This window comes from Lepidochelys olivacea (assembly GCF_965140295.1).
Source record: "Lepidochelys olivacea isolate rLepOli2 genome assembly, chromosome: 5".
In the NCBI taxonomy this organism is placed as follows: domain Eukaryota; kingdom Metazoa; phylum Chordata; order Testudines; family Cheloniidae; genus Lepidochelys; species Lepidochelys olivacea.
Window position 1 is genome coordinate 82,050,133 of NC_140415.1, and position 12,057 is coordinate 82,062,189.

The window sequence follows — 12,057 nt, forward strand, 5'->3', positions numbered from 1 at the left end:
TCTGTTAAATATTTTCACTGCTCCATGGAGCCAGAACTGGAGTCCAGCTTGCTCCCAGGAGTGTAGGCAAGCAGTTAGGCTGCCTGAAAAAAATGCATAGTAACTGAGAAGATAAATTGCTCACTACTTCCTTGGTGCACATGGGAGGAGAGGCTGGGAAGCTGGTTCTAAGATGGGCTGCCTGGATAACATGAGAGCTGAGACTAAGGGAGTAAAGCTGGGCTGCCAGGAGAGCAAAACTTTAAACCTTAGCTTCAGAAATAATTGTTATATGTGTCTTTTGAGTATTTTCAATGATGAGCTAAACTGGGTGTGTTTAGAGGTGTGGGGGCAGGAATGAAGGGTATTTTATGGAGAGAGCATACATTACTGTTGCAATGGAATGTGGGGGCTGCAGCTGAGAAGTTTAGTAGTTGTTCTGCGGCAGAGTACTCAGGATTCTGCTTATGCTACTACTGGCAAATTGAACTGTGAGTGTGCACAACAAACCAGTAGGGTAAGTAAATTGTCGATACAAATCTTCTGAACTACATTCCTGGTTTTTTTTTCCTTGTCTGCTCTAAGGCTAAGTGTCTGATGTTGCAACTCACGCAAATACTCCATTTGACTTCAGTAGGACTACTCATATAAGAACGAACTGCAGATTTCTGCCTGAGCAGAGAATGTATGGCCTTCAGAATTTACCTTCACAGTTTAATCCAGTAGAATCCAGAGAGAAGCCTCTCTGACACTCACAGCTAAAACTTCCAGGAGTGTTTTGACAGATTCCTTTTGATCCACAAAGTGATGGCTGTGAACCACACTCATTGTTATCTAGAAAAAAATGCAGTGATTTTTAACAAAAAATATTTATACAGATAAAGGAGGAGAAAGAAAGTACATAAGGGATGGGGTTAAGAGGTTACACATACAGGGTAAATATTCATACCTTTTTGTAGGTGTAGTTTGCACCTACTAAACTTGCCAGTCTAATTACTTAATTTGCAGACTTAGAGCCATAAATACTCAAATATTTGTGCTTGTACTGTGATTCAGTCTCTGGTGCAAAATACAGGTACAGATTGGGTGAGGAAAAAGGAGGGTCTTCTAAACATTTGACCCAACTGTGTACACTACACATGAGGATGGCTTTAGTTGGTAAGATATATATGCTAAAGTTTTTAAAGACATCTGTAGCTATCAAGGGAAAGAAAAAATTCTTTAATCTGTTTTTGATTAAGTCAGATTTTAATATTTTACCTCTGTCTTCATGTGGGTACATTTAGAATTAATATACAGTAACTACCTACAAATAGTCACTACAAAAATGCTTATTGTAGATGAGCTTCAGATATTTTTGCTTTTCATAATTATCTGCCTTTTTGAACTACTGAGAAATAAAATAGTCTGTATATTAATAAATCTGTGGTACAAAATAAATAGGCTCATATTAAATATTGCCCTTGTTTTTATAACAGAGAAATGTACAGAAACTTAGTGTTAACGTGTTCTTACCAATACAAGCAGTGTGATGTTGAGTGAAGCCCGGTGGACATTTACAAGTGAAGCCCCCAAGAGTGTTGACACAGAGGAACTGGCAGTTATGTTGTTTGGTCTGACATTCATCAAGATCTGAAAGTAGCAGATTTCTCTTAGTAAGACTCAGTGAAAAAGATGTAACCATGTTTGTTCTCTTTAAACAAGATCATCATGTGAAAGTACTTCCTTTTTAACTTAATATTAATTTCTTTATCACTTGAAGCATAAATCCATATTCATCAGGGAAGTACATGCTGGAGCAAGTTAAATAGTGTTGTCCCTGATTCTCTACTCTGTTAACAAAAAGTTACACATGTAGAACTAGTGTAATGAAGTGGCAAATCAGGCCTGTTAGCCACTCATTTTCTGATCATCATGCACCTCAGGTAAATTAGCATTAGCTTCCTCCTGCAGTTGGAATTAGTGCAAGGCTTTTCCTGAGTCATTCTACCGTTTTTTTCAAATCCATTAATTTGGCATTCAACTTGGTATAAAAGTTGTACACGACTTATACTTGACATGCAACATATACCACCTTCTGTATCACCACTGACTTTGGACCAGAGATTTCCCTGGGAACTGCAGCTGTTATATCACCTCATGGAGTTGAGGGTATTTATTAGGGCTGTTAATTAATTGCAGTTAACTCATGTGATTAACTCAAAAAAATTAATCATGATTAAAAAACTTAATTGCAGTTTTAATCACACTGTTAAACAATAGACTACCAATTGAAATTTATTAAATATTTTGGATGTTTTTCTACATTTTCATATATATTGTATTCTGTGTTGTAATTGAAATCAAAGTGTGTATTATTTTTATTATAAATATTTGCACTGTAAAAATGATAAACAAAAGAAATAGTATTTTTCAATTCACCTCATACAAGTACTGTAGTGCAATTTACAATTGTAGATCTTTTTTGTTCCATAATAACTGCACTCAAAAACAAAACAATGTAAAACTTCAGTGCCCAAGTGTCCATTCAGTCCTACTTCTTGTTCAGCCAATCAAGTTTGTTTACATTTACAGGCAATAATGCTGCCCTCTTTTGATTTACAGTATCACCAGAAAGTGAGAACAGGCATTTGCATGGCAGTTTGGTAGCTGGCATTGTAAGGTCTTTATGTGCCAGATATGCTAAACATTCATATGCCTTTTCATGCTTCCATGCTGATGACACTCATTAAAAAAATGTGTTTATTAAATTTGTGACTAAACTCCTCGGGGGAGAATTGTATGTTCCCTGCTCTGTTTTACCCACATTCAGCCATATATTTCATGTTATAGCAGCCTTGGATGATGACCCAGCACATGTTATTTATTTTAAAAACACTTTGACAAAATGCAAAGAAGGTACCAATGTGAGATTTCTAAAGATAGCTACAGCACTTGACCCAAGGTTTAAGAATCTGAAGTGGCTTCCAAAATCTGAGAGGGATGAGGTGTGGAGCATGCTTTCAGAAGCCTTAAAAGAGCAACACTCTGATGCAGAAACTACAGAACACGAAATTAGAACACTAACCAGAAAATCAACCTTTTGCTGGTCGCATCTGACTCAGATAATGAAAATGAACATACGTCAGTCCGCACTGCTTTGGATTGTTATGGAGCCTGACCTGTCATCAGCATGGATGCATGTCCCCTGGAATGGTGTAGCTCACAAAAGCTTATGCTCAAGTAAATTTGTTAGTCTCTAAGGTGCCACAGGTACTCCTTCGCACTACATTACTTGTATTTTTTAATTCACGTAATACTATTTCTTGTTTTTTTACAGTGCAAATGCTTGTAATCAAAAATAATTATAAAGTGAGCACTGTACACTTTGTATTCTGTGTTATATTTGAAAATGTAGAAAACATCCAAAAATATTTAATTAAATGGTATTCTATTATTGTTTAACAGTGTGATTAATTATGATTAATTTTTTTAATTGCTTGACAGTCCTAGTATTTATAAAGTAGCCATCCCATAAAATAACGAATCTAGATGTAACTGACAACTTTTTTCACCTTTACATGTCTTTCCATCCTCTTGCAGGATGTAGCCACGGGGACATGAGCACTGGTAGCTTCCTTCTGAGTTCTTGCAGATAAAGTTGCATGGCTTTGGAGACTGGGAGCATTCATCAAGATCTAAGTAGGAGAATCAGTAATTAGTAAAAAATATTCATTTACTTACAAGGATGCTACTGAACAGCTGCACAAATAAATCTCTTAATTTTTCCAAATTATTTTTATAATTCTTTCCTTGCTTCCTAATTGTCCTCTTCTTTACAGATGCAAGCTACCATTGAAGTAACCTGAGAGGGTGGATAACTGAAGCAATAGTGCATTTGCTTTGAGGATCAGCTAGAACAGTGAAACTAATTTCTAAAGACAAAGCCTTTCACTCAGGGCCACTCTGTGGTCCCTTTAGTCTTAATTAATGGTAACTTCCTGACATGTCCTTTCGAGCAATTAATTATTAGCCTCTACGTGCCAAAAGCTTATTCCCCAAACCATGATTTGTCTGGTTAGTGGCCAGTTCAGTGGTATCTCATTCAGGTTGTTGCTGAAATATCACTAGGTTAGCAGAACTGTAATATGTTAAATCAGGTCTCAAGGCTCCCTAAAACTAAGTGTGAAGACTAAAATATATTTTGTGAAGAGAGGAAGAGAGAATTTTTGTATTCTGAGGCTTTAAAGAATTTACCTGGGAATTTCACTAAGAAAATAAACATTTCATTTTAAAAAAAAATCTGTTGGATTAGCAAAAATACTAAACATTACAGTGATAACCTTACCCACACAGGATGTCCCACTTATTTCAGTGGTGTAGCCAACTTTACAAAAGCATCTAAAGGAACCCATTGTGTTGATGCATTGGCCATTTCTACACAGGTTTGGCATGACCTTACATTCATCAATATCTGGAGAAGAAATATACACGTCACCTTTTAAAATATGATTAAGCAGAAGCTCATTAGTATCACATATGAATGTAGCATCTGCAGTCTAATTCAATCTAGAAACATCTAATTTTTAAAACCAAGCTCATTACCCTCCCCTTTTGTTTTAAAATTCTCTCATTTGCCTTTTTTGAGAGGTGATAAAATGATCTTGTTCTCAGTGATAAACTCCAGCTTGCTGACCCTGATGGAATTACAGGACACTGAAACAGTACTGGGTGTATACAGATTCTTTTTTTTACCCTAATATTCTACCTACTTTTCCACCAACATGCTTCTACTACAAACTCCTATTTCCTTACTTTGTCATTAGAGATGGGCCCAATCCAATCACCCTTCATATTTTTGTTAAATTCTGTTCTACATCTGGATCTGAACTCTGTAACTTGGTCCAACCTAATTCTCTTGCTAATGTACTGAGAAACCAAGCTCCAGCTCTGCAAACTTAATTTACACAATGTCTATATTTAATAGAAGTGAATTTTCTTTAGATTATGTTAAAAGAAAGTCAAATCAATCGTAAGAATTAAAAACACGTTTATGCTTTCTTTGAAGAAATATGTAGATCGTACAATGAAACTATTGTGTAGCTGCAGGTTTCAGTTGTTGATGCCTTTTGGCTCATGTGTATACCTTTTGTAGCATGTAACAGCTTCTAGACTGGGGTGGGCAATAATTTTCGTAGGGGGGCCGCTCCACGAATTTTGGTAAGTCGTCATGGGCCGCACATTTCTACTATATTAATGGAGTAGGTGCGGGGTCTGGGAGGGAGTATGGGTGCAGGAGGAGCTCCAGGTGGGTGCAGAGTGCAGGAGACGGTGAGGGGTGTGGACTCTGGGAGGGAGTTTGGTGTAGGAGGGGGTTCTGATCTGGGACGGGGGGTTGTGGTGGGGGAAGGGGCTGCGAGGTGCAGGCTCTGGCCAGGAGGCACTTACCACAGGCAGCTCCCAGCCAGCGGCACAGTGGGGCGCTCCCGGCAGCGGCAGGCTGCTGCTGGCACGTCTCTGTGCGCCCCTTGCAGTGGGGGAGCGGGTCTCCGTATGCTGTTTGCGCCCGCAAGCACCACCTCTGCAGCTCCCATTGGAGCCGTGAGGATGGTGCTGGGAGCAGCACATGGAGCCGTCTCCTCCTCCCCGCAAGGGGCACACAAAGACATGCTAGCAGCAGCCTGCCGCTTCCGGGACCAGTGTGGGGCCACAGCAGGCAGGCAGCCTGCCTGAGCGCCCCGCTGTGCCGTGGGACTTTTAGCGGTCCGGACTTGAGATCGCAAGGGGCAGAGAAGGCCGGACAGAAATGTTAGACGGGCCAGATCTGGGCCGCGGGACGTATTTTGCCCACCCCTGTTCTCGACAACTTTTAGCCTTTCAGTTTATTAGTCGTCGTCTCCTGCTTTAGGACTCAATTCTGCAAATCCTTGCTTATGTGAATATTCCCACAGCAGGTACTAGGTAAGGATTTGTAGGTGCTGCCCATTGAAAAGCATATGAAATAAATTATTATTGAATGTGTAGAAAACACGAAGCTGAGCAATTTTGCAGTAAACTTCAGAAATGCTGGTAACTTCAGCTAAATATCTCAGAGATTTAAGAAAGCATGTTACTTTCTGTGTTATCTTTGTCTATTTCCTCTCCTCTACCTCTTCCCACAATTACCTCTTCCATCTGTTGTATATCCTGGTCCATGTGGACACAGTTTCTTATATTGGGTGATTCCTGGCAGTGGACAAAGCTCACACTGGTTACCCCAGCCTCGCCCTCCATCACAGCAGCACTCTGACTTGGTGACAAGGTTACGGCTACTGGAAGCCATCTGGCACATTGTCTGTAAAACTTCAGCAAAGCAGAATCCTTGGCGGTTATCTGAAAGGAGAGAGTGGAGGGGTCAAGAAAGAATGTGAGCTGGATGTGTATTAAACAGGAAGTCTCACTGATACTATTATGGTCCATTATTGTTGCATATGAATGCGTTTAAAAGTGAACTAGAAAAGAAAACTGCAATGAGCCCAGATTTATGTGCTGAGTGACTCTGATAGCAACCAGTTTTTGGGGAGCATTTAGCATATTAATATGGTTTATCTTACCTTACCCTAAAAATATTTTGACAATCTACTGCTCTTAAAGGGTTGCTAGGGCTTCCCCAAGTGAGTCAGTGGTTACATGAGACCTGGTATCAGTAATGTCTCACAATAATACATCCTGGAGCATCCCCCAGTGAACCTGGCAGAGCAGCTTACTTGTGTGAATGATAAAATAAACTGGCAAACTTAAGTGTAAACATGGTCTTAGCATGCTAAATATCCCCCCAATTAGCATAATTTTTACACAGACGATACTGACACTAGTAATAGGACCAGTGTCATCTGATTGATTTGTTAGTTAAAATGGAATGGATTTCCTTATTGCAGGCTGTTCTCTGAAAGTAGCTCTTTCACTGGCAAAATATTTCCTTTCATAGTAAAAATCAGGTGTATTTTACTAAAAGTGATACACCATGGATCATATGCATTCCTGGTTTGCACTGGCTTGTGGAAGCATAGTATCTCCATCAGACCCCTAAGCAGTGTAAGAAAATCCACCACGAGGGACGTTTAGGAACAGAACACATTTTAACTTGTTCTCTGCTGGGGAACCCCGAAAGACACAGGGCTAAACTGATTCAGATGAACGGTTTCTGCTGGTGGGGCACTACTCAATCTTACATTTGTTCTGTTAGTTACTGTGAGGGAGGACAGGTGACAGCAAATTGCCTGATCATCGTCTGTGCAAATCTACTGAGGAATAGAATCAGCAGGTACAAAGAGCTATAACTTACACTTCCCTGCATAAGTTAGGGGGTTTTTTAGATATGCCTTTATTGTTCCCCTTAATTTGAACCACCAGCTATAATTACACAGTGATATTAAATGGTCTCTTCATTAAAAAATATAACCTGTAATACAGCAACTTTAGAGAGATTAACAAGATCCAATTTGCTTGGAAGAGAATTATTTTCTGTAAACACAGTGTATCTAGTTAGGTAAGAGAGGTTCCTGACTTAAAGCTTTTGAATTTCACTGTTTTAAAGAGGGACCTACGAATATTTATTAAGGAAATTAGGTAACTAATTGTGATATCCCAGCATACATCATGTGGTGGTGTCATAGCTACCATGAAGCTAGAAGGTGGACCTGAGTCATGGAATAAAGTCTGTGCTGAGCAGCAGATTTTAGTGTGGGGTATAATTTGAAATGTAAAGTATTTATATATTTTATTGAATATTACTTCAGTCCTTTAGGGAATTACTTTATAGCCTTTACCTAATAGCCCCGTATTCATCCATTGTTTAAAGGAGAAAGGATTTTTTGATTACTTTATGAAAACTGGCTTTAATAATTGTAGCTATACAGAAAATTTTTCAGAAACCCGTAAACGACTTATGAGCCTAACTGCTAGTGGGTTTCAATGGGATTTAGGCTCCTAAATCATTTAGGTGCTTTTGAAATTTTTTACCCATAGTCATCTAACTAAATTTACTAAAGACAAGCAATCATTGCACTGTTTTTTCCCCCACATAATTTTATTACAGTCCACATTTAGCTATCTTGAAATCTTACTGGGTTTCAGTCAGTCCAAAAAACTGTACAGAAGGCAATAAAGTCAAGTGCAGTTACATTGATTAAAGCCTATGGCTATCAATTTTAATTCTGCTTATGCTTAACTAATTTAAATATCAGTAAAACTTTATACCTGTGACTGAATTTTCCTACTGTGGAGCCATACGCTGATAATGTCAATATGATTCACTTTCTTCTATATTCTAACTAAGAAATAACTGAAGTCAACTACTGCTCTACTAAATAGGTGTATTGTGCAAGAAATGTTGAAAGCTAGAGCTCATTGAGTACATTCTGACCTGGAGTTCATACAAAGCTTTGATTCATACTTAAACTAAACTGAACTCTGACACAAGACTGCACAATCTGATCAGCAAATGTATTGGGCTTTAATTATAAAGAAATACCCAGCACAATGCATTCAGTGATACCGTGACCCTAAAAGCACTGAATGGAAACAGCACCAAGAACACTCTCCCAAAATGTAAATTTTTGAAAATATCTGTTCATATATTTAATTCAAAAGAGCAGTGTATTTCCTTGGGATTGATGTTAGACTGTGATTAATAGCCTGAGCCATCCTCTTTCCATTTGGTCACTAATCAAGTTTGGGAAACACTGCTCTAGTAGAAAGCATATCCTGGCAAGGGCTTCCCTCATCTGGTGTTTTTTCTTGGCTCTTACCACCTAGCCATCCAAGCAGAGATGCACAGATGCCTTCTTTTTTCTAGTCTGCTACCAGCACCTTCATTTTAATGCCAGGTTAAATGGGGGAGCCTGATACGGATGATGTCATGAACTACAGAGATCACTGATCTGATATGTTGAGCAAAGGTCTCCATATTCTCAATGCAAATTTCAAGTACTTATGGTAGTTGGATGCAAATTTAATGACAGAGGGCTAGTGCCACAAAGAGGTTTAGGCACCTAACTGCTACTTTAGGTGCCTAAATCCAAAAGTTAGATCGTTAATCCTCCCCCCCCCAGCTGCTATCTAGCCCTATAGGCTCCTTAAGTCCCTAGACATTGTTTCCACTGACAGACACCTCAAGTGCCTACATTTCTGCTGCTGGGCATGCACAAAGCCACCTGAGTCCTGACGCCTAGCACCTCATTCACGCCTAAGCCCCAGTGGGAGTCACAAACTAGGCATTCCCCTGCCTGCCTAATCCTCAAGGCTCGATCCAGTAGGTATGCTGAGAGGAGGGTGGTGGTGTTCCAATAAATACTTAAATATTCACTGGAGTAGGGACTTGAACCCAGGTCTTCCCCCATCTCAGGTGAGTGCCCTAACAGGAGAGATGGAGAAGAGACCCATCCCAGAGTATCCCATTGCAAGGGCACTCTCCTAGGAGGTGGGGCACAAGCCCTTCTCCACACCAGGCAGAACGGGAGTTTGAATCTAGGTCTCTTACATTCTGGTGAGTGCCCTACCCACTGGCAATAACTGACTAAAAGCACCATCACATACCCTCCTCTACCTCAGGCACCTAAGCCAGGTCAGCCCTAAATCCAGGAGAGAGTTTACAGCTGAAATGCCCAATTGGAGGGAGGCACCTCCTGTTTAAGCATCTAACTCTCTTTGAGGGGCAGGGCTTAGGCCACATCCCTCTCATCAGCATATCATATTGGCTAGTTAATGGGGGACTCTGCTCTAACTTTTCCCATGTGCAGTATAGACAGCCTAGGTGCCTAAGTGAGAGCGGCAGATTCCATTAGGCAGCAGGGTGCCTAAAAGTCAGATGTGGCAGCACCTAGTCTTACTCCCCTCTTTAGCTAGCCTGGAATCCTGTGTAGGATGGGGAAGGAGGGATATCAGTCCACCTGTTCAACCAACTAGTCATGATGCTGATGGTGGTTGCATCGATGCTGAAGATCTGCTCGTAGGTTTAGAACAGGGACTTAAATTATCACTGCAACTACATTTGGATGAAGACATTTCCCTTGAAAATGTTTCACAAGCAGGATCATGAAACCCAGTTTCATTCAGTGGCACATTTACTCTTGAAGAAACTGATTTTCTGCATTTTTTGGGAGAAGCATAAATCCTTATATCTCAACAATTCTTGACAATCATTGTAGTTTGCTTTAGAGGAATTATCTGGTTTCATTACTTCAGTTCATTCAATTGCTTTTTTTCCCGTATCACTTCTTAAAATATTAAGCATTTTGAATCAGATAAATTCATACACTGATGTCTGGTAATACCAAAAGTATTAAACAATAACCAGTTGTTTGCTCTGTTGAATGGTAGCTTTCATTTTTACTAGTTAACATGGGAAACCCCTTTGTGAATTCAACAGTATGAAGACTGAAAAAATCCAAGATATTATCAGATGCTCTTCTGTCTTCCAGAAGTTACTAGAATCTAACAAACTAAGCCCCTGCCTGACAGTCAACAACTTTAGTCACTCTCCTTTCTTCAGCATGCAATAATAGCTTCATCAACCATTCCTGCCCCTCTCCCCCGTTATCAGTGTCTGCATTCATTTGCCTTCCTCTTTAGGTTATTAGACTATCCTAAAACTTTCTTATTGTTTCCAAGCAGGCATAAGATCCTTCAAGTTTGCATCACCTCCCTTTTAATTGTTTAGAATTTATTTAAAATGTTCATTTACAGACTGAAATTAGAGCCTATGACATATAGAATTTTGCCAGTAACATTTCCTGTCCTTACTTTAAATGTTCATACTATAATAATCTCCATTTAGCAAAACAGTGAATGAGGAAAAAACTGATCAAAATAGTTATTGAAAAGTAATGGCTTGTACATATATCTTTTACACAAAACTGTACAGTAGAACAGATCTAACATTCAAATTCTGTAGCAGCAGTATCTGGCTCATAAATGGAATAATTAGAAATATTTTGCTCTTAATGTGAGATTTATTACTTAACATTGCATATAGGGTAAGCAAGGCTGATGCTAAACTATTTTCCTTTGGCATGAAACCACCATTTGATGTCATTTTTCCTGACTGTTAATTATAATTTTTTCCAGAAATAAAATAAATCATTGTTTTCTCTTTGAAAACTCAATTTATCTTAATCCTGAAAAACAGATCAAGGATCATTATTTAATCTGTTATACACACAGCCAAGAGATGTGTGAAGTACTCAGGGTCTGCATTATTGGTAGAAATCTTAGCAAGCAGTGCTTTTATTTTTTTATTTAAATATTCCACCTCCATTTTATTGCACTGAGTTTATACTTTTTCATGTAATGGGAAATGTATGCCAAGGAAATCAACTTACCAAGGCACTCAGTGCCTGATGGGCTTGACTGGAATCCTTCATTACATTCACACCTGTAGCTTCCAATAATGTTCACACAGCGACCATTTTCACAGATACCTGGCTTGGTACGGCATTCATTTTCATCTTTACAAAAATATCACACATATACACACAATAAATGTGATTTAAAACTTATCTGAATTGACAGACTAAAAACCTGTTTGTCAGAGTTATTTAATCAGCAGGCAAAAAAAATTCAAACATTTTGGTAACTAATACATTTGTATGGCCAAAAGACAGCTGAGTAAGCCTCCAAAAGCTGATGTTCACTCTTCTGTTGAGAACTCAGCACACTATGTGCTTTGAAGGAGGTATGGAAAAATATAGCAACTTAGAAAGATAAACCTTGTCAATTTTCTACCAAATATAGTAAGTTTTCAATGAACCATGGCATAAGCCAACTGCACTACAACTCTGTCTAGCAATTAGCATTACAATGAAATTTAATACACTAATGAAGAGAGTCATTCAAAATAAAATAGTGAGAGCCATTAGGAAACAGAAAGTTAATAGTTAAAGAGTATGTCACATGACCACGATTCTATAAAATGTGCCGGTTCAGGAAGGGCACCTAAGCATGTGCTTAAGTCAGTAAGAACTAAGTATGTGCTTAGGCGCCTTTCCTAAAATAGGGTTTATAATCCCAAAGTGTCTGCTCCTTCCTTTTCCCATATTAGCTTGCAAAAAACAAATTGAT

The 12,057-nt window shown here is 38.9% G+C and overlaps 1 protein-coding gene and 1 long non-coding RNA gene across 6 annotated transcripts in view; one reads left to right on the forward strand and one right to left on the reverse strand.

The window, feature by feature from the left end:
* LOC311521082 overlaps nucleotides 1–12,057 on the forward strand; it is a 76,831-nt gene that overhangs the window by 51,985 nt on the left and 12,789 nt on the right. The window lies entirely within an intron of this gene.
* Nucleotides 1–12,057, reverse strand: part of FBN2 (fibrillin 2) — a 254,563-nt gene that overhangs the window by 13,751 nt on the left and 228,755 nt on the right. For all 4 annotated transcript variants that reach the window (XM_084629192.1, XM_084629191.1, XM_084629190.1 and 1 more), the window contains exons 56-61: nucleotides 11,319–11,444; nucleotides 6,124–6,330; nucleotides 4,307–4,432; nucleotides 3,534–3,656; nucleotides 1,495–1,611; nucleotides 685–813 (exon numbers count right to left, since the gene is read on the reverse strand). In XM_084629192.1, the coding sequence (XP_084485318.1) occupies nucleotides 685–813; nucleotides 1,495–1,611; nucleotides 3,534–3,656; nucleotides 4,307–4,432; nucleotides 6,124–6,330; nucleotides 11,319–11,444 (828 nt within the window). The remainder of the gene's footprint in view (nucleotides 1–684; nucleotides 814–1,494; nucleotides 1,612–3,533; nucleotides 3,657–4,306; nucleotides 4,433–6,123; nucleotides 6,331–11,318; nucleotides 11,445–12,057) is intronic.